Here is a 23,483-nt window from a genome sequence, read left to right on the forward strand (position 1 = left end):
CGCTTTTACGTCGGGATCAGGGAGGTCTCTGCTCTGTACCAGAGAAATTTACTTCCACTGGATTCAAATCTGTCGTCTTGTTATTTTTTGATGCTGTAACGGACACTTCCAACCACTTCATCCTGGCCCCAGTGCATATGTCGGTGAGCCTGCCCGCTCCCCCCACCCCCCATCCCAACGCACCGTTTCCTTTATTGTAAACAACAATGAAGTGCGGTTTGAAAAAAAACCCATCCGCCACCGGTGAACTGCAAGCCACCAATCATTTGTAGTCAGTACCCACAGCGGCTTTTGAATCCCCTCCTTCTCTTCCCACCTCTTCAAAATCATTGGCTGCCAGAGGAGTAGCGACAATGTTTAATGCACCATGCGGTGTCCGGAGTTCAGTCAGTGAGAGGAAGCGCTCCGTGGGCTTAGGGCTGTGCTGCGTGCGCGAAATAGTAAATAACGACTGTGCGTGCGTGCGTGCTGAAGGAAATCACACATTTTCTGACAGATATAGGGGAGACTTGTGCCGGAATGCGGCGTTGTTGCTGACCACCTCCTCAGCAGCTGTCTCTCTGTGTATCTGTGTATATATATATATATGTGTGTGTGTGCATGTGTGTGTGCGTGGACTTTGACGGGGACGACGGGCAAGGACAAAAATGCCACTACGGGAATCAGTAACTCTGTGCTGTCTCGAACGGCGGAAAAAACACTGACTGCCTTTCAAATATTCACTTTGGATCTACCTTACCACACATCTGGATTTTTCCCCTCCTTTCTTCTTCTTCTTCGTAGAGTATTTCTCAGTTTTCCTTCCTGAAGAACGGTGACTCACTGCAGGCAGAAGGCGAGCCGCTGCATCCTAATCAGACAGCGGAGAGGACTTCAGCTCATTGACATTACAGTCATACTTTTCTGGAGCACTTTTTTTTTTATTTCCACTGCGCTGCACTGTAGCCTGCGTGTGCATTGGAGGCTTGTGGCTTTCCCCCCTCTCTCCCTCTTCACAAAGAGGAGAAGGAGGATACGGGTGGCACCTACCGAAGTGGGCTAAGGAGACGAAACTCTCCCTAAACCCTGCTGGAACTGACTGTTTTTAATTTTTGTCTTTCTCCTTTTGTTGTTATTATATTTTTTTCTTTTTTTGTACAGTTCTATCCTTGGACTATTTGCGCAGTTTCTTTTGGTAAGTTATATATTTGACATCATTTGACATCTCTTCTCTTATTTTTCCGCTGTCTGTTGCTCGTTTCCAAACCTTATCTCGCAACCATCCCCATGCATGCGGATGCAACAGCTTCTTCTTCGTCTTCTTCCAAGGAGCGATGAATCTCTCTCACAGAAAGAGGGAGAAAGAGAGGCAGAGAGCACGAGTGGAGAGAATTACACGGCTGTGCTGAGATGTTGGCAGCTCATTTCTGAATTTTTATAAGGCTCATTTTAAATATCCGGATTATGCGGATTTGTTAATGCGTGTAAGAGGCTCATTTTATACACACTTATTCGAATAGCCGCCACAATAGGCCGTGTTCAGTTGTACGCCTGCAGTGATACCACATTATTGAAGTTGCCCTATTGCAGTTTGAGTTCTCCTAATGTGTGAATGGGCCATTATCGCGCTCGGGTCAGGTAGTCCATTGTACATTAGAGATAGATTGAAAAAAATGCACTGAGGATGTGGTATTTATGGAGTAAATAAGCTACAAAGAGAATCATTATTTGCCCATGTATTTTATGCTGCGTGGAGTGTCTTCCCAAGGTTAACTAATTGACAAGCTTCCTCCGTAAATGTGGAGATGAATTACACATGAGCTTTGTTTCATTTTTGGCTCAGAGGTGGATCTGATTTCTTACTGGCAGAATGGCCAGTGCGGCTCAGTGTCGTTTCATTTGAGTGGCTAATTGATTCATGTATATTATAACATCTATATCTTGTTTCTGTTTTCCTTCTTAGGTGGTTTTGAACACTTTGCAGTGACTATTCTGTTTGGAGACTGGATCCCGATTATTGCTCAGATGAGTCTGGATGCTCAGCTGAATATAAATTAGGTGCTCAGCGCCACAGATTGCTCGCAGAGGAAGAGAGCGACAGAGCAAAAACAATCCACAAAGACAAATGTCAAGGCCTCGCATGATGAACAGAACTCTTTATTTTGTCCTGGATAACAGAAATACCACATTTGAGCAAAATATCAACAGTTAAAAGGAGGGGCTAATCTCAACACAGATCATACCAGCTTTTAACTGAGTGGAGATGTATCTTTCTATTTTCTTTTTCCTGCTCTTGTGGGCTCAAGCCCTGACATTGAAAAACTTGAATTACTCTGTCCCAGAGGAGCAGGGTCCAGGTACAGTGATTGGGAACATTGCCAAAGATGCCAGACTTGGAATTGAACAGACTGGGCAGGGAGGACAGGGTAAGAAAGCCAACTTCAGAGTGCTGGAGAACTCAGCCCCGCATCTCATCGACGTGGACCCACAAAGCGGATTGCTGTATACGAAACAGCGCATCGACAGGGAAACATTGTGTAAGAGAAACCCCAAGTGCCAGCTCTCAATGGAAGTGTTTGCCAACGACAAGGAGATATGCATGATCAAGATAGATATTCAGGACATCAATGACAACTCACCTATGTTTCCTTCGGATCAGATTGATATTGACATTTCTGAAAATGCAGTCCCAGGGACACGCTTTCCCCTGACCAGCGCACATGACCCAGATGCAGGGGAAAACGGCCTGAAAACCTATCAAATAACACGCGATGACTACAATCTCTTTTCTTTGGAGGTAAAATCCCGTGGTGACGGGACTAAATTCCCAGAATTAGTTATTCAACGACCACTGGACCGGGAAGAAAGAAGCCATCACACCCTTATATTGTCAGCCACTGATGGGGGCGAATATCCTAGGTCAGGCACCATGCAAATAAATGTTAAAGTTATTGATTCCAATGATAACAGCCCTGTGTTTGATCAGCCCTCGTATGTTGTGGAAATTCCTGAAAATTCACCTCCTGGAAAAGTCTTGATTGATCTAAATGCCACCGATCCTGATGAGGGGAACAATGGACAAGTAGTCTATTCCTTTAGTGGCTATGCTCCAGAGAGAATCCGAGAGCTTTTCTCCATAGATTCAAGAACAGGAGTCATAAAGATTCAGGGTGAAATTGACTATGAAGAAAGCCCAGTTATTGAGATTGACATCCAGGCAAAGGATCTAGGTCCCAATCCAATCCCAGGCCATTGTAAAGTGACCGTTAAAGTGCTTGACAGGAATGATAACTGGCCATCTATAGGCTTTGTGTCTGTGAGACAGGGGGCCATCAGTGAGGCAGCTCCTCCAGGCACTGTCATTGCTCTGGTCCGTGTCACAGACAAGGACTCGGGCAGGAATGGGCAGCTTCAATGCAGAGTCCTAGGTAATGTACCTTTTAAACTCGAAGAGAACTATGACAACTTTTACACAGTGGTGACAGACAGGCCCTTGGATAGGGAGATGCAGGACGAGTACAATGTCACCATTGTGGCCAAAGACAACGGCATACCTCCTCTGAACTCCACAAAATCCTTCACAGTAAAGATCCTGGATGAGAATGACAATACCCCTCGCTTTACCAAGTCAGTCTACCTTCTTCAGATTCCTGAGAACAACATACCTGGGGAATACCTGGGGTCAGTTCTGGCACATGACCCAGACCTTGGGCAAAATGGCACCGTGTACTACAGCATAATTAACTCCAATGTTAGTGGGGGTGATGTCAACACCTATGTTAATGTGAATGCTGCTAATGGAGCCATCTATGCTGTCCGATCTTTTAACTATGAGCAAATAAAATATTTTGACTTCAAGGTTCTGGCTAAGGATGCAGGATCTCCGCACTTGGAGAGCAATGCTACAGTGCGCATCAGTGTTCTGGATGTCAATGACAACATCCCTGTCATAGTTTTGCCGCTTCTTCAGAATGATACCGCTGAAATCCACGTGCCACGTAATGTTGGCGTTGGCTACATTGTCACCACAGTGAGGGCGGTAGACAATGACTACGGTGAAAGTGGGCGGCTTACCTATGAGATATCAGATGGCAATGAGGAGCATCTCTTTGAGATTGATCCAGTGACCGGCGAGGTACGAACGGCCCACCCATTCTGGGACGACGTGAGCCCCATTGTTGAGCTGATCATTCGAGTATCGGACCACGGCAAGCCGACTCTGACCGCTGCCGCCAGGCTCATCATCAAGGCTTCCAATGGACGACCTCCTGATGGACTGCCGCACATGAAGGACAATCAGAACTGGGACATGTCTTTGCCTCTTATTGTAACTCTTAGCATCATATCTATCATGCTTTTGGCTGCCATGGTGACCATAGCTATCAAGTGCAAGCGGGAAAACAAGGAGATTCGCACTTACAATTGTCGCATTGCAGAGTACTCGCACCCGCAGCTGGGGAAAGGGAAGAAGAAGAAGATTAACAAGAACGACATCATGCTGGTGCAGAGCGAGGTGGAGGAGCGGGATGCCATGAATGTGATGAATGTGGTAAGCAGCCCTTCCTTGGCCACCTCTCCCATGTACTTTGACTACCAGACACGTCTGCCACTCAGCTCACCAAGGTCAGAGGTCATGTACCTCAAACCCACTGCCAATAACCTCAGCGTGCCCCAAGGCCACGTGGGATGCCACACCAGCTTCACAGGCCCAGTCACCAGCACCACAGATACACCTACTAACCGCATGTCCATCATACAGGTAAGAGAAATTGCACTCCTTCACTGTTGTGCCACCATTTTTACGTCACAGGACTCACAAAGGTCCCACTTCCTGTATCAGCCCCCCACCCCTTGTTTTATAAAATGAAAGAAAAAAAAAGACAAGGACAGGCAGAGAGGCCCAGAAGCACTGAGACAAAGATAAGAAAGGAAGAGGGGGGGTGAGCATTAGAAGGATTAAACAGTCATTCTGGTGCTCTCATAGAACAGAGCCAGTGACATCAACACAAATCGGTTGTGCTTGGAATATGTCACGGCAGGCTTTTGAAATCAGTTTTCAGTCGCTGTCATCTCATTGCTGTGGAGTCAAGAGCTTAGCGTGTCTTATAAGCAGGTATATATCCTATTTTGGACCATTGTCATAATTCCAAAGAAATGTTCTTGCTTTAATCCAAAAAATTACATCTAGATCAGTTTTGTTTAAATGATTTTTACCTGAATATTTTCTAAATTTAAACATATACAGAGTGACAGCAACAGATGTCTTAAAGTGATAGTGAAGCTCCTCCAAACAGTGACTGATGCTTTTTCTTTTTTTCTTTTCTCCCTTTTCTTTTGGTGAGACATGAAATTCTATAGCTATATGAGGTTTATTCTAGTGGGTTTTAATTCCTAGAGATTAGGAGATTGTACCTATTTTCACAGCTACTTTATAAGTCTTTGAGCAGAGTACTGGGTGTATAAGCCTCTAATGTGATAACTTCTCTGTGTCTTTGGCCTTAAGCCCATTAAAAGTCTGTCGTGTCAGACAAGGATTAGAGCCTGCTTAAGACATTGGTACGTAATGCTGGGGATAATGGGCAGTCGTGGCACAGTTTACCCTTATTACGATATTTACCCGTTATTCTGGCCAAAGCGGTCGCCCACCCTGATTCTGGTTCTGTAAGTTTCTTCCTGCTAAAAGAACCTCCATCTTCTTCCCCACTCTCTCCAAGTGCTTGTTGGTTTTTCAGCTGACAATGCTATGAGAGAACATATACCTTGAGAGAACATATGCTATGATTTGGCACTGAATTTTATATCATAGTCTTATACTGCTTGACACTGTTAGGGCATGACATTTTTGCCAGTTGCACTTTATTAATTTTTAGCTTTTTTTTTTTTTTTTCTGTTTTACATTTTTTTGCTTCCCCACTGCTTTCAGTGGATGAGGACTTGATCGTGACGGTGATCGGATGTGACATATTCCCACCAGGGAGGAAGACCACTGTCTGTTGTTCTCACTCTCAGCCTCATCCCTGCTTTTATTATGAACCAGCTGCACAGGGCAAGGGTCAGCAAAAAGATCGTTAAGGCTTCCTAATCAGAGAGAGAGAATAATTGCTGGGCCTTTCTGCAGGCTGTTTCTCTGTTAATGTAGTGATGATGAATTGGACAACACAAGGCTGTCTCACACACAGACACACACACACACATACAGTTTGAGAGCTTCCTTTTCGCTCTTTATTCAGACTGTCAAAGGGGAAACTAGCAGGAAAGGCAACAACACATTCCTTGGTGTCTTGTTTACAGACGGTCCCCTTCGACGCATCAGGCGTTCAGGGTGCTCTATTGTATTATTCAACAGAAACCTGTGTAGAGGGAGATGGCCTGAGGCATTAAGTTTCTTCAGAGGCTTTACAGAAGCGTATCTCATTCCTCCCTCCTCCCTACTCCATCCTCGCTTCTCCCTGCGCGTGGACAGTAAGTAACCTGAGTCGGCTAGCGTGGCTATGGGAAAAATGTCAGGAAACAAAGACAGAATTCCCCTTCTATCGATCCCAAGGCCTCTCAGCCCATCTGTCACTACAGTTGTCACAAAGGAGAGGCTATATGGGAAAAAAATAAATAAGGAGATGGATAAACTTGGCGAGCATATCGCATGGTCAATCACTTTCACAAGGGCACCTCAGTGCCGCTGTCTTCATCTGTACATACAGGTTTACCAAACTTGTTCCAAGTAGAGCCGCTGTAGTTGTCTTCAACTTCCAGTCTTTCTCCATACTCCGGCCTCTAATGATGTTTTATAGCAGTGAGCTGGCAGAAAGGCTCTGGTTGGTTTCTAGCTGGGAGAAGGGAATAATACGAACACATCAGCAGAGCTCTGCTGACCTTATCATTGTCACCACAGTGCCAGATTCATTTGTAGAGAGAATTCCTGGAATAAGAAGATGGATGATAAGTAATGATGCCTAATTTTGGCGTTGAAGGGAATTACTTAGCGTCGAATCAAGGTTAAGACCAGTCTGCAGCAAATTGTCTCAGTGTTCGGGAAGAAGGAATTACTTTTCATTACTTCACACTTAAGTCCAATCTGTCACGAGCATGCTTTAGGCAGCAATGTGCACCTAGTATGCACGTTCCTCTTTTTTTTTTTTCATTTCTTTTACTTTTGTGAACAGCTGACATCACCACTGTAACCAAACAGAGACACCTTGTGTCATGGCGTTCAAACGACCCATATTTTATCATATTGATTTGTTTTGAGTGTTTCTAATTAGATTCACCACAAAACTCTAATTAAACAGATTCTCGTCTTAGTGGGAGACCGTTCGCATTAATAAGGTGCAAGTAATGCAAAGGCAAAAAAAAAGAAAAGAAAAGGGGGTGTCAGGAAGGCTATAAGAGCTGCCTTTAGGTGGCGGCATTCTGCCTTGTGTGGGGTGACGGGGAGGAACGGGGCTCCAGTCTCTGCTGACTTGACACTGTCACTTGTCATTTGCAAAGAAGACTCCCTGCTGCTCTAATGAGAAATGCCAGACATTCATACACATGAAATATAGCATTTTTTTTCTTGTGGATTTACCAGGCGAGCAGCCGCACTTCTTTGAGTGACAATATCTGAATTTATGGAATTTTGGGATTGAGTTCACACACAATAAAAAGATCCAAAATCCTATTCGGTGAATTAAATATTCCTGGAATAAAAACAAACGTAAAGAGTGGTGACTGTGATCATTTGAAAAGCGTACTTACTAAGAAAAAGAAACAAACAAACAAAATAAAAAATCACTGTTTTCATCTGTTTAGACTGAGCACATACCTGCCAGCAATGTAGCCGGAGCAGATGTTGAAAATTGATGCTTTGAGGAATGGTCTTACTCTGCATAATTTAGGGAGATTCTGTGAGTGTGTGTGGATGTGTGTGGGTTTAACGTCATTGTGTATTCCAGGCGTGTGATTTAAGCCTTTAGCTGGCAGGCTCCGTGACAGAGCCCCTACTCTTTTATGAGCGTGACAATCTTGTATTTGTCCGAACGTTGAAACGCCCTTCCTCAAAGAAACGCGCGCGCTCGTCCACCCAAACACACAGATGCACGTGTGAAGGACTGTTTTTGAGGATTCCGCTGAAAAGTCTTATCAAAGCCTCCGCTGTGCATTGTATTGAAATTGCTCCCACACCTCAGTGGCCACTGAGGCAGTGAATAGAAAAGCACTCTTTATTTCATTTCTCTCCCTTCATCTTTAGATAACTACTTTCCTCCGGAGCTTTCTGTTGGAACAAGTTTGGTAAACCTGTACGCACTGAAACCTTGATCGACAGCATAGCAACTGGATGCGCAGGCAGTCATTTCAGGAATGGGAGACAGTTTAAAAAAAAAAAAAAAAACTTTTTGCAATTTGTGTGCATTTGTCCCCCAGTTGAGGCTCTGAGTCACTGGGCAAGATTAGTTTTATTTGAGCTTGCCAGTCCTTAAAAAATATCAGCTTACCTCAGGGTATATCTTCATATTTCCTCAAATAAACCTGCTGGTACTGTACATAACGCTACACACTAAAAATCTGAATTATTAATAAGCGCTTTTATTTTTTCTTCATCTCCCCAAAGCTCATATGATAGATACCAGTAGAGCGTTGCATGAGGGAAGTGCTGTAAATTAGGACATCTCTCTTAAGCCAAAACACAGAAACGCTTTTGTTTATTAGTTGCCATTATTGGCATTTTCATCTGTGGTGCTTGCAAAGGTGCACACTTCAACAGCGTTGCTGTAGCAGCTCTTGTAATGCACAGAACAGCAGCTATGTTTACATCCTCTTTCATTAATAAATCATTTAACAAATCAGAGGAAAGCGGAAGATGTCACGATAAGCATCGACGGTCTCTGGCTACGTATTTGTGGAAATGGGCGGAAGACGGTGGGCAAGAACGCCGGCCAAGATGGAAACAGAAGACGCAGACTCTCTGACAGAAGCAGAATTTGAGCGTTCGTTCGCTTCGTTCCTGTCCTTACGGTGCGTTTCGTTTTCCCCTCTGCTTGTGGGGCTGTGACACTTTTAGATTTTTAGAAAAGTTACCTGAAAGACTTTAGAAAAGTCCGGTGTGGTAGTAACGCACACATCTGTTGTCTTTGTCTTCCTCGCTCACTGTTAATGTTTTCTTTAGACACAGAAAACATCACACAGGCTCACAGGCATAAAACTTCCATTCGTGCAATTAACAGTTCATTGCAAATACAGATGCTACGAGTATCCGGTGAATTTGCTTGAGATTTCACTGCAGCTGTAGAAGTCAATGTTTTATTTATTGCAAGTTTTCAAAAATCCAAGTAACCCTGCTGAATAATTGAAATGTTGGCCCCTGACTATATGCTCACCGCTACACACACGCACTCCTTCTCTGTAACTTAAACTCAAGTCAAATCAAACTGTGGATCAAACTGAAACGGATATAGAAGAGACAAAAACAATGTGCTGTATGTAAAGAGTGCCATGTTTTGGTGTTATTTAGATGTCCTTTTAGCCAGCTGCCGTGCCTGTGCGCTGCGTAATTTCATTATTTTTAACAGACCCACCGGGGTGACAGTGCAAGGCGATGGAAGAATTGTATTCTCTTTTTTTTTTTTGCGAGGGTAGAGAAAGAGACGGGATATGAAAACACAAGTTGAGCTCTGTGATAGCCAAATTGGCCGGACACATTAAACCAATTTGCTTGGTTCAGTAGGAAGCAGCCTATTGGAGATGACATGGGCATGATAATAAGACTGTGGCCTGTCAGTAGACATCCACTCCTTAGTTATTGTGTGTTTGTGTGTACCTCTATGTGTGTTTGTGTGTAATAGAGGTGGAGTGGATGAGCAGCACTCTTCTGCCTAATTCCCTGACACCAGAGCTTCATCTTATCATGTCATTCCATTGAGCAGCAAGTGCCGTTGATTAGCTTGGTTTACTTTTCATATGCGGGCTGGCGAGTCCTTTGCGACTTATTAATTACTCTGCTGTTCTGTAATTACAAGGCTGCTGAGACCATGTTGGCTGATGTTGGCTGCCGTTGTGTCTTATTTTCCTGACCACGCTGACACTGGCAGGTGCACGCCTACACCGTCGATGCTGTCACTTTACAACCATTCTACTGTAAGGTGTTCTTTTTTATAGAGAATACCCTCCGACGTGTCATATTTCATAGAAGGAGGGGGAGAAAAAAAAGGAAGACGGAAGATTGCGATAAATAAACATTTGTGCATGTCCCTAGTTACGTTGTTGCTGCTGGCATTGTGCTCAAACAAGTCAGGCACAAGGAGCCAACCAGGCATTAACAGAGCTCCCAAACTAACGAGAACACAACATAAAGCATAACCTTCACAGTGGAGGAATCTAGCATTCAGCTACCATGTGTCTACCTGTGTTTGTGGGGGGGTTGTGTGCGTGCACACACATACCCTCAGAGCTACCACCAGCTGTGCTCTGAAGCACCGGTCTTGCTGGTTCCCTCAGATTGGAATGGGCTTCCCTGTAGTGGCTGCCTGCCCCCTGAAGACTCTTAGATCCCTCCTGGGGTCTTTAGACTTAACGTTTTAGGCAGCGGGGAGTCTCAGCCGCAGCAATAGATGGGTATAGATAAAAGTGACCACACAGTAATGCGCGCTAACATACACAAGCACACCGACGGCTGCGTGCTGCACACGGCGTGGCAATGCATTCTTTGAGCTGCCAGCAGCTGGGTCTCCTTGCTGTAAATCAAACACTTTCAAAGTCAAACAAAGTAGAACTCGCTCGCTCCGCTGTGTCTTGGCGCCGGTCCAACCGGAGAGAGCTTTTATTTCTGCCACATCTTCCTTCACCATGCCCCCTAGGCATGTGCTGCAGAAACAACACGCAGCCGAAAGAATGAGTTATGCGAATCTGTTCTCACCTTCTATCTCATTAGTATTAGAGGAGTGATTTATCCCACTCGCCTCTCTCCTTCTCTCTCTCTCTCTCCCCATGTCCTTGCCTTTTACAGTTCAGCACTTCCACAGCTACATTAGTAATGAGATTAATTGATTGGAGGGATACACAATGAGTACCGTTTTATTTCCTCTAAATTCACCTAACTGCGTGTCAAAAACAATCTGTTTCCAAACAACTTCTTTCCCTTTACGCAATCACTACTGATTGGGAGAGTACATTACACTCTTCCCAATCAAGAAATTACAATTTGCTGCAATATGAGGAGCATCTTTTTTGGTTTTTTGTTTCCTCACTCTGCCAGTCTCTGTTTTTTGCGTGCACGTGCTGTGAATGTCTCTGCGAACGTCTGACTCTCTAATAAGAGTGATCCAGAGATCCCACTGTCTCTTCTGTTCCAGCTTATCTGTAGCGCAGTTTGAAATCTGACTCCCATGTCTAAAGCCCTGCGCGCGTCTGAAGGGAATTGACAGCCGCTGTGTTTTGCAGTGGCTGTTATGTGTTTGTGGCAACACAGGCGAATGAGTCGGCGCTCTCAGATGTTATTGTCTAAACAAAAGGCCCTTTAAGTGGTGGGCACACAAGATTTGTTGTCAGACGTCGCCTCTGCCTGCTCTTCGGGGTAGTGACGGCGATGCAGAGTGCTAATGGTGTATTGAAAATGGGATATTTGGCCAGTCTCATCTTTTTCTATTGTACTACACAGATATACTCAATTGGTCCCCCTCTCTGGGTTTATGTCTTAGAGAGAAATCTTTTTGGGGCCTTTAGTATAAAGATCAATTGCTGGTTTGCTCCATTTCTTATTGATTTTTGCTCTGTTTGGTACTGAAATACTGTTTTTCATTATCTATCGCTCTGAGCATTGTTTAGTAAAAGAAGAACTCGCGCTCGCTCGCTCTTCCCTGGCTTTCCCGTGCTTTCTTTCTCTCCCCATTTTAGGGTTCCCTTTCTTTCTGCTCTTGTCATCTCTGATAAGCGTCGCGATTGCTCATGTTACTGACGACCCAAGCCAAATTCATAATGATGAGATTATCTTGTCAACAGTACAGGGTGTATATGTCTGGCGTATTGATCTGCGCACTGTCCTAATAAATGAAGTACCACGATGGAAGCGTTGGCTCAGTGATGACTCTGAACGCGTCTTGCTTTTTATACACTCTCTACGCTGCTGAGATGATGAATGGAACTTTGTCTCCTTTTCTCCTGTTTCCTCTCTTCTCCTTCTCCCTCTCCCCTCGTCTCTACTCCCTGGATTGATGGGGTAAAACGTCTCTTTTCACACACACACATGCACATACACACTGTCTAAAAATGCGTCCTCTTCTGAGGTCACGTTGACACGCTGAGTCGATGTACTCCCAGGTGGAGAGACATGGGTGCAGCCGTGGGAGAAACCAATCAGGTAGTCTGCAAGGGAGGGTGAGAGCTGGGAGGAAACAAATTACCAGCGCTGGTGCCAGGGCCTGTGAGAGTGTGTGTGCGTGTGTGTGTGCGCTTGCCTCTGCGTGTGTCTTTAAATGACTGTGGTTTGAAGGGGAGTTCATCTATGCATTTGAAGAGAAGGTCAGCGGGGTTTAGAGCGCGAGATTATGTGCGATTGTTTCTTCTGTGGGCTAGCTGATTAATACTAAAGCTGCTCTGACAGATTCTTAATGCACCATAGACACACTTAAAAGAGAGCGAGAGAAACCAGCGTCCGGAACTTTGACAACGGAGCATTATCCTAAAGCCTTTTCTGTCAGCCTTTACCCAGGTGCACGGACAGTATCCTTTCTGTCTTCCACTCCTTCCTTGGCTAAGCTGCCTCACCCCCGCTGACCCGATACATGTACAGTAGATAGGTCACCTTGAAGTGAAACATAGTCCATCTGCAGCAGACAGGGAGAACCCAGGTGTGTGTATGTGCACTTGTGCATGTATTGATATTAGACATATGCACGCGTTCTGTGCCTTTTTTTCTGTGTGTGTGTATTTATGTATCTGCGTCTGGCCTTGGTTTGGTGCTTTGGGGAAATATCTAAAATCCTTTCATCCACAGAATGGCTCTTCCTCCATCAATTCAAACGGAATAATTTGCTCTTTAATGATTTTGTTCACAAGCGCTCAGCTTCTGTCTTGTTAACCCACAAACAAGACCACAATTTGTGATGGCTTGTTTTAGCACTAAATTACAAAAAAAGCTTTTTCTTTCTTTCTTTTTTTTTCCTAAATAAAAATAGAATACATGTTGGATAAGTACAAGATGAGAGGGTTTAATAATTAGTTGGAAAATGTGAACATAAGCAGAAGTCAAATACTAGCTTATTACAAATGACTCCAAAAGCTGAAGGATACAGACTTGGTGAGTTTATTTTATGAATGTCTTTTATGTATTCTTGAGTGTTTGCCCTACTCTGCAGATATTTCTAGTTACTTGTGTAAATCCCCATTATTTAATTATATTAAAGATATTAAAGAAGAATTATTTTCTTCCCCCTTTAGAATGAATTTTGCATAATAATTGCAGCAGTTCCTGACAATATTACCAAAATATTAGCTTGAGCCTCATTTTGACTGTGTGCCAGGTGTAGGTGATATGCCTAAAAAAACTGCTTTTGTCATTGTCGTATGAAACATGCTGGTGAGGGTGGGGCTATCCTGGGGCAGTTTACAGTTTCAATGTGGTCACTTTAAACATAAACACATGGAGATGGTAACTTGCATAGCCTTTGTCTCTGGCTGTTGCTATTTGCTAACTATTTCTTGCTATAGCAAACAGACTGCTTAACTTAGCTTAACAACTGTGCTTGGCTGGACTGGCTCTGTGCATCCCTTTCAATGTTATCACCCCTTTAATAGTTATTATCAGTAATCATACACTCACCAGCAAACCTTTTAGGCACACTTTGGTAGTACCGGGTTGGGGACAATTTTGCCTTCAGGCCTGCCTTAAATTTGTTATAGCACAGATTCAAAAAAGTGCTAGAAGCACATCTCAGAGAGATTTCTGTTCGTATTGGCGTGCTGCAGATTTGTCAGCTGCACATCCATGATATCAATCTCCTGTTCCACCACATCCCAAAGGTGCTCTATTGGATTGGGATCTGATGACTATGGAGGCAATTTGAGTGCAGTGAACTCATTGTCATGTTCAGGAAACCAGTTTGAGATGATTTGAGCTTTGTGATATTTTGTGTTATGCTGTTTGAAGCATCCATCTGAAGACTGGTCCACTGTGGTTATAATGGGATGGACTAAAACACCAACAATGCTCATTTGGTACTAAGGGACCCAAAGTGTACCCAAAAAAACAAAACCAAAACAATCCCTGCAAACATTGCACAACCAACACCAATCTGAACGGCTGCAGGTTAGATCCATGCTTTCATGCTCTTTACACCAAATCCACCCGTCTGTTGTCTAATTTTGGTGAGCTGGTGTGGTCTTTTGCTGCCGATACTCATTTGCTTCAAGTTTCAACATGTTGTGTTTTCAGAGATGCTTTTCTGCACATCTTGGTTATATCAAGTGGATATTGGAGTTAATGTTGCCTTCCTATCACCTCCAAGCAGCCTGGCTATTCTCCTCTGATCTCTGGCATCAACAAGGCATTTTCACCCAGAGAACAGTCGCTCACTGGATATTTTCTCTTTTCACAACCTTTTTCTTCAAACCCAAGAGATGGTGGTGTGGAGAACGTCTCAGTAGATCAGCAGTTTCTGAGATACTCAGACCAGCCATATCCAGAATTGCTTAAATCACCTTTCTTCCCCATTCTGATGCTCAAGACCAGGCTGCAGGCCTAAATGCACTGAATTGCTGTGATTGGTTGATTCGATAGCTGAACATTCAAGTCTTGTTGTCACCATAAAGTTCATATTTAGTGAACAGACATTAGGGGGCTGTCAGTCTTCTGAACCAAAACAAACAAGCATATTTATCAAGCTGTCAGACTTTTTACTTCAAATTGAAAAGTGCTTAGTGCTCAAATACTATATTCCTGCTCTTTCCTACACTTAGATATGAACAGTGTGTTAGCTCTGCTTTAGATTTTCGGGCTGACTTGGCGTTGGAATAATGAGTTAAAGAAGGTCAAAGCTGACTCATGACTTCAGTTAACTGCAGAGCTTTTGTAACTATTGATGAGCAAGTACTGAATGATTAGTATCTAGTGCATCAAGATCATCATACACTACACACCTTTTCTTTTTTTCATGCTTTCCCCTCAGTTTCAAAGGTGTATAAATAATGTAGCCTTAGCTAAAGTCCTCTATCTCCCAATCCTCATTCACTTTTCTTTTACCCCAAGTTCACATATTTTCTTTTATCAATAATACTAAGACTGGTCCCAGCTGTAAGCTTCCCAGACCAGCTGGTTAGTCTACATAAAATGTCTCAAGCATTGAGGGAAAACAACACTGCTATTTTAGAAAGCTGGCAAACTGCTGTGTTAAGGGTTTTTGTGTGTTGGAATAAATATGTATGCCAAAAGCCACATTTATCATTTACTCCTGAGGCTAAACTGCCACAGATGTGGATTGTGTTGATAGGAGAACAAACATGTGTTGTGACACCCCTCCTCTTCAGAAAAGTTTTCTGCGAGCTGGCTGCAGAGATGGCAGCTGAGACTGAATTGCCTGCTGAATTGTTGTTGTATTTATAAACGGCAGTGCTGGTAGGAACTCCATCCATACAGTAATACTGCAGAAGATGACTGCAAATTTAACAAGGCCTTTAATTTTTGAGTAAGATTAGAACAAGGCGTATTTTTTGGAAAATAGAGATATTGTCACAGCATGTTCCGATCTGCCTCTTTTTTTTAAGGAGGCTGTAATTTAGGGCAATTTTATTTAATTTCCAGGTCCTATATAATTATTTTTGGCTTGGTATTTGAGTGCCAACTACCGAACAGGCTGCATCATTATACTGCTCTGCACATAACTGCGACTGCACTTCATTATTCTGGCTCCAGAATAGTATATGAATACACACTCGTCTTAGTCACCACTTCATTCACATACGTTCACTGCACACTTTATTAGGGGTACCTGTTGAGCTGCTCATTAATGCAAATATCTAATCAGCCAATCACATTATAGCAACTGAGCATCAGAATGGGGAAGAAAGGTGATTTAAGAGACTCTGAACCTGCCTGGTATTAACAGATGTGCTGGTCTGAGTATTTCACAAACTGCTGATCTACTGGGATTTTCCTGCACAGCCATCTCTAGGTTTTACAGAGGATGGTCTAAAAAAATAAAACAATAAAATATTACAGAGTTGATACAAATGCAGCATTAACTCAAATAACCACTCAATACAACCATGGTGTGCAGAAGAGCATCTCGATACAGAAGACCGCACTTAGTGCCACTCATGTCAGCTAAGACCGGGAAAACTGAGGCTACAGGTCATAGTGGCTCGCCAAAAACGTCCTATTATTTTATCTTTTCCACGGCAAAATACAGTAAAGACTATAAAAACTGAGATGAGAAAACAATTTACTCTCAAACCTCCTCCAGCCTACCCTTAGAATACCAGATCAAGGATATAAACATGCTTAGAAATGACTGATATGTTTTCTCAGTAATATATAAAAATAAGCAGTCATTTTATCTAACACATCAAGTACACTAATAACTTTGAGGTTATGTGTTAATAAGCTGCCATACTTTTAACAAAGGATATGAAGGGTTGCTAGGTAGCATAGCATAGAATTTCTCAACAGATCCTCTAATGGTGTATCTGATCTTTTGAAAGATCTTTTGAAATGACACATTATTTATCTGATCAGATGAATGAACTATTGTTGGTGCTGAGTCTCAGTTTCTGCAGTTTTCTGCATTTGGATGGCACGTTTTAGAATTTGGTGTAAGCTCAATCACTCTGTGTACCCATCTTCTTATGGGCTCACATCAGGCAATGACGGCAATTAAATCAGGAGGAATCGTGGCAGTTCAGAAGAAAAAATTGGGTATATCCCAGTATGAGCAAGATGTGCCTAATTCCTAAGTGTTTATGATATGATATGATAGTGCAATTAAATAAACATGTTGAAAATTGGTGAGTTTGGTTTTGGAATGACATCACTAAAGGCACACTTACTGGTTAATAAATATATTCCTTCACTGGATACACACACACACACACACACACACACAGACACATTTTCCCACGGTGGAACATTTATACTGACTTAGATTCATTTTTGGCAGACCAATTTTAAATGGCTTAAGCTACACCTCAACAGTTTGTTGCTGTGTTGACCAAAGCACACCTGCAGTAAGCGCTGTCATGAGTTTGTGGACTCACAGTGGTCAAAGCTCAAATTGCTTGAACTTTGACCTCTGTTCATGGTGTCCAATACTCCAGGTCCATTTAAAACAATAGCAAAAATGGAGTAAAGGCTGATATGAAATCCTTCAGTTTGTGTTTATATCAAAACACTGGCAGGAAAATCCAAGTTTCAGTCCATGTGGGCATATCAAGAAAACACAATCTATTGGCTAGTAACAGCTTGGATTTATTACATAGTTTATAATACAATGATCTACCTATGTAGTAGGGGTGCAACGATACACAAAATTCACGGTTCGGTTCGGTTCGATACTTTGGTGTCACGGTTCGATATTTTTTCGATACAAAAAAAAATGTTCATGCCTTTTTAATTTGTCATTTATTAAAATTATAAATATATATTTTAACTCAAAAGTGCAGTTTTGAAATTTAATGTTGCTGAAACAACAAAGTAATACAAAATATATATATATATCTGATTGAGGAATCACTCATCTTTGGAAAAGAGAGTTTATTACAGAGAAATGGCTCTTTCCAAAATAAAAGCTATACTATACGCTTCTTCTGGGCTATATTCTCAGCAGCATATTAAACATATCAGGTCCCCATAAGGAGAATCATGTGCTAACGGCTGTCTAAATGACTCGGGTAAAGTTTGTAGCATGCCTGCTTGTTGTTTTTGCCTGCTTCCACTTGTCTTTGCACTAGGATGATGTCGGCATAAATGTGCAGTCATATTCGTTGTGTTCCCACTAGTGCTGTCAGCGTTAATCTCGTTGAAATGACGTTAACGCCACAACACGGCAAATCTCCGTTAACGAGCTACCGCGGATCGCCCCGTGCGTGGGGCTGGACGGCGTCAACACGTTAACAAGCTAACTGTTAACGTACTAACCTTCAGGGTCATACGTCACATGAAAACCAAAATAGTTCCAAAGGCCACATCTGAATTAGGGTGGGGGAGGTTCAATTTGCCATGTTGCAAGGAGAGCTTAACTTCTTTCTCGCTAGCTTGCCCTGCGCTCAGTGAATCTGCGTTCGACTACTCCGCCTAGGCTGCACTGTCGAGCGCAGATCCACTGAGCGCTCAACACAGACAGCGTCGTCAGAAGGAAAATTGATAAAATAAATTAAAAATTTTGTATTGTTCGATACATATGCGTACCGAACCGAAAGCACTGTATCGAACGTTTCAATATCGATGCACCCCGTTGTATCGTTGCACCCCTAGTATATAGGTCTGAGTTTCTCAACTTGAGTTAAATATATGCAGTTTTCATATGGACTATGTTATTGAATTTGTTACTTAGGTGCCCTAGAACTTTGTAAAGTATAGCCTTAAACTGAGTTTTGCCCTTTAAACATGAATTCATTTAAGTTAAAGTTTATGCTAACCTGCTTTTGTCCCCAAAAGATCTGTAGGTACTCGTTATGTGGCTGTGTAAACAGTCTTATGTCCTCACAACATGAATAATACAATGACACACACATGCACAGATGAACACATACACTGATACCCTGACACATGTAGAGACCAGACCCGGTCTGGTAGAAGAGGATTATGGCAGACTTCTCACTCAATTCCAAAACCCCACGGTCAGTCACAGGAATTCACTCAATTTGAATTTAGTTTGCAGCTTGTTAGGATGTGAATTGTGCCAATGCCACCCTTATGAAACTGGAATTAATTTTACTGCTTGAATATCCCACTTGCATGGCATTTCAGCAATCCCACATTTGGTTTGCCTAAAGACAAATGTACAGCAGCTGGTGAGCAGGCAGTGCAATTTTACAATATTGCATTCTTAGGGTTTCTTTTTTGTTTCTTATGTTTGAAAAATATGTCTAGAATGATTCTGTTTATGAGGGATGTTATAGGTAAACGGAAAAAAAAAAGATTAAAAAAATGACAAAACTGTCATACCTCTGATTGGCAGTATTCGCTAATGCCTAATAGAGTAACTACCCCACGTGATATTATAGTACTACTAGTATCACACTACTGGCTTTTAAGGTATGCATCTGTATACACAAAACCTCCAGTGTCTGGATTTCAAGATTTCTAACATGCATAGGAAGAGGATGCTTTTATTAAACATTAAATATTTATTAAGAGTCATTTGCATTTCCCTCATTGATGGTCTGATCAGATCAATCTCCTTTATGAATGGAGCATTTTCATAACACAGATGCATCATAAAATGGGTCACATTCATTTCGTTTACTTTCATTTAGGAAAAGGAATGAAAAAAAAAAAGACTCTGACAGTTTGCCATAGTACAGAGCATCTGTCGTGTGTTGCCAGTGTGGCAGATAATTGTAATCTTTCCCCAAGGGGATGTTGGTCAGCATTATTGTTGTTTATGAGAAATGTTGTTCGTTTTAGTTAGATAAGGATGATTCGCTCAGTAAGGGCTTAATCAGCCAATTAATAAAACAATTACTTGCAAAGGAGTTAAAAACTGGTAATTATATTTATATATATGTATTATAATTTAAACAGACTGTTCTCTATCACTGCGTATTAAGACACAAGCCGTCTGTGGCGTTTTGTTTATGCAGGATGTAGTTTACCCCATCGTTTGATTTTTCATGCATTATAAAACAGGCTAGGTTGTCAGATCTCCTGTACCTGTGAGAGTGTGTGTGTGAAGTTTGTGTGTAAGTGCGAGCCAGGGAAACAAGTTCAAGGATATGCACTCTCTCCAGAGGTTTGCATTTTCTTATTGTGCGTGAGTTGATTCTCAAGATGATAATGACAGGCTTAAGAATAAGATTTTAACAATGCTTTGTTGACCATCTCTTAGACTCGGGCTGCGTTTATCCCCCAGAGTGTTCTTTTCATGCTCTTCAAGTAATTTAGTCTGGAAAATTAAACGACAAACATTATTACAAATAGATGAATGTGCTTTACAAAAGCAGCTCTTAGAACTGATAGACTCTTTCATAGCTGTTACTCTTAAAGGCAGATGCAGCAATCCCAGTTGCACATAAAGATCCTACCTTAGAAATGCTACCAAAGTAGTCATTTGTAGACAGAAGAGAAAATTATATATATTATGTACTTGCTGAGGCTCTTCTTCAAATGGAATGATATATCATCAGTAATCACACAGGCTGTCTTTCTATTTTTCTTCTCACCTATCGTTGATTTTAGTCTTTTATACTATGGTGTGGTTTGAATAACAATTCATCTCTTTCTTTTCTGTTTTCTGATTTCTTTTCAGTGCAGCGTTTCTTAAATAAAGACTAAGAATAATAATTTTAAAAAAGCCCTTGTGCCAGTTGGGCGACTCCGTGCACTCTGCTGGGCCCCTAATAGTTTCTCTAATGCTGCTGTATGGTCAACCAAAAATAATAGACAATCAATCAGAATGGTTGCATACAAATTATGAATATTGTGTGTTTGCTGGCGAGGAATGAATATGCAGTGGAGAGGTCACGCTGTTTATGCGACTATACATAAAACCCTCTAAAGTGCTACTTAGCCCACTAAATGAATATGAACAATAAATATAAAAATATATAAATGATAAGAATAAAAATAAATGCATTTGTTATGAATAATGAATTGCGGCAAACCATGATTAACAAGATGAGACTATTGAGTTGGATTAGAGCTGTCTGAGTCACCAGCTACATAATAAACCAGCAATTTTACAAAAAGCCCTGTAGTAGTTTTAATAAAACACAGTATTTCAAGGCAGTGGCACCTTTAACACAGTGGCCAAGTTTATTCAGCCCGAGTTTATTAGATTCATGGTACGTGGAGTTCAGTACAAGAGATTGGAAGGCTGTCACTAAAGATGCTTTAAATGACAAATCACTACAAGTGGGACAAATAATCAATATATTCTGAGATAAGCCCCACTGATATGTTTTTGTTGTGCTGCCACTGATTTCACAAGATGTACTCTGCTTTCTTCTCTTCCTTTAGAATTTCTGAAAAAAAACAAATCAAATAAAATGAAACCTCTTTCATAATGCATGGCCAAAAAGGATGCAGCATCGTGAATGCAGGAAATACATATAGTAATGTTCAAAATTCTTCAGTCAACCTTCATTTCCTTATGATTTGATAGAAAAATGGGAAATAGCTGCTGTGATTTATTGAAATACACGCAAACATAGATGTTAATACAGCATATAAGACAAAAACAGAGCTTGTACAATTGTAACGAGCTTGACAGTCAATATTTGGTATGACCACATTTATTCTTCAACACAGCCTGAACTCTCTTAGGTATGCTTTCTTGTAATTTCTATAAGTAGTCTTCAGGAATAGTTAGTAGTAGTAGTACTTTTCTGCATTCATATTTGTCAATCCAGCCATCCAGTGGTCCAACACCACTGGTTGAAATGCAGCCCCAAACCAGTCTCCACCATGTTTTACAGATACCCGTAGATGCTTACTGTTGATCTCTTCTGTGCATATTGTTTAAACCGAAAACTTTAAATTTGGATTCGGGCTCCATAAGACTTGTTGCCACTGATTCTCAGACCAGTTACTCAGGTCCTGAGTCAGGTCTAGGGCTGTGCGATATGACTAAAATCTCATATCCCAATATAAGACGTTTCTCATCCCGATAACGATATATCTCAAAATAGTGCATTTTTGTTCCTTCTCATCTGTAAACTCTCTCCATATGCTTTCACGCGATTCTTGTGTAGGTGGTTGAAGAGGTTTGTCGTGTTTGAACCTGTGGTGGGGATCAGTTTGTGGCATAATTTGCATAGTACAGTTTTCTATCCGTGTCAGACTTTTCAAAACCAAACCATGTCCATGCTGCAGAGGTAGCCCCTCATTTAGGAATAAGGTCCTCGATTTGTTGTGACTGGTCCTTCTGTTTGGAGCTACCTGGTTCTGCCTCATCTTCACTGTCCATGCTGGTTTTCTCTGTGCCTGCATCCACATGGTGACCATCTAAACGATGAAAAAATATTGCGATACCATGAAACAAACAATAGTGTATAATACGAAACGATAGATATTTTAATTTTGTCACCACTTCTTCTTTTGTCTTTCACTGCTCCACTTTTCTCAAATGCACACCATAATGAGACATTTTGATGTGCATATGGTTTTTAGCTAATAGCTCTTTGAGAATTACCTTGTTGGAGCAGAAATACTGTTTTATGTCTGTGACTCCTTTGGCTTTTTTTTAAAATAGATTTTTATCAAGTCAACTAAACAAATTGCCATTTCTACTGGTAACAAAGTGGCTAAAGATACATTTAAAACTGTTTTTTTGCTAATGTGTCTGCTTTATGTAGACAAAACACTGATTCTTTTCTTCACTTAGGTGCCCTTTTTTGTACTTGAATGATTCATAGGTCAGTGTTGTGGCTTAAACAAAACGGTCAGGTACAAGGACTGAGCTGAAGTTAGTGAAAAAGCAGCCAGTGTCAAAAGAAATAACTTTGAAAAGACCTTCAGAAAGTCTTCAAAATTTTGGCTCATTGGAAGCAAAATATCAAACCTGCTTCCCAGTATATTCTTATAATCGATGTGTTTTTGTTTTCATAAGAAAAGACAACCACAGGGCTTCTTTTCATGTGTACACATAATCAGCATATCTGTAAAATTAAAGTAGCTGAATTCAAGGGTTGCTGTACTAGAGGTGTGGCAAAATAAGCAACAACAGGCCAGGTGTGAATGCCCCTTCCTGATGATTCACAGCACTGCATAAAGAAACCTTTTTTTAGCCTTTTCTCTGCTTTATACAGAGGGCTGCTGAGCACGCATGCTTGATTTTAGCTGTGCCTCGTGTCATTTATACAGCTGCACTCGCTCACACATGGGAGACACCAGTTTAACTACTGCTTTGAACTTCTGTCAACAGCACGGCTCACCCGGGCACCTTAGAATTATGCTAGAGGTTGTATTTAAGTGTTTGAGTGCCGCTGACATGTGGTAGAAATGCAACCAGCGGAGAAATTTACAGAGTTTTTTCCTTTTTGCTTGTCATTCTGAGTAGAGCGATTTCAAAATAATTGTAAAGGATTTTTCTTTTGTCCCTGCATACATGAGAGGATTTGAGACCTCCATATAAGTGTGATTCCCCCCCCCCCCCAAAAGAACTAAATCAATGGCACATATTTTTAATTTGATACAATTTAATTAATAATTACATTATTACAGTTACGTTTTTTAGGTCAGAAGGTTCAATAAAACTCAGGTTTCCCCCCAAAATTTGAATTCTAGCAATTATTTCATGGTTGAGGCTTTACAGGGCTAAATCAAAGCCAAACTAAAAGCACTTACATTTAAAAAAAAGATGTAGAGTTGAAGAGTGGAGTCA

At 41.7% G+C, this 23,483-nt stretch overlaps 1 protein-coding gene across 2 annotated transcripts in view; it reads left to right on the forward strand.

Annotated features, from left to right (window-relative positions):
- The first annotated feature begins 371 nt into the window (after window positions 1-371).
- pcdh17 (protocadherin 17) overlaps window positions 372-23,483 on the forward strand; it is a 67,671-nt gene continuing 44,559 nt past the window's right edge. Inside the window, exons 1-2 of one of the 2 annotated variants that reach the window (XM_084936835.1) lie at window positions 372-1,174; window positions 1,943-4,738. In XM_084936835.1, the coding sequence (XP_084792961.1) occupies window positions 2,243-4,738 (2,496 nt within the window). In that variant the 5' untranslated portion in view covers window positions 372-1,174; window positions 1,943-2,242. The remainder of the gene's footprint in view (window positions 1,175-1,942; window positions 4,739-23,483) is intronic. The other variant, XM_084936842.1, reaches the window with a different exon arrangement.

This window comes from Perissodus microlepis, chromosome 1, assembly GCF_051167445.1.
Source record: "Perissodus microlepis isolate ML-2025 ecotype Zambia chromosome 1, ASM5116744v1, whole genome shotgun sequence".
NCBI lineage: Eukaryota > Metazoa > Chordata > Actinopteri > Cichliformes > Cichlidae > Perissodus > Perissodus microlepis.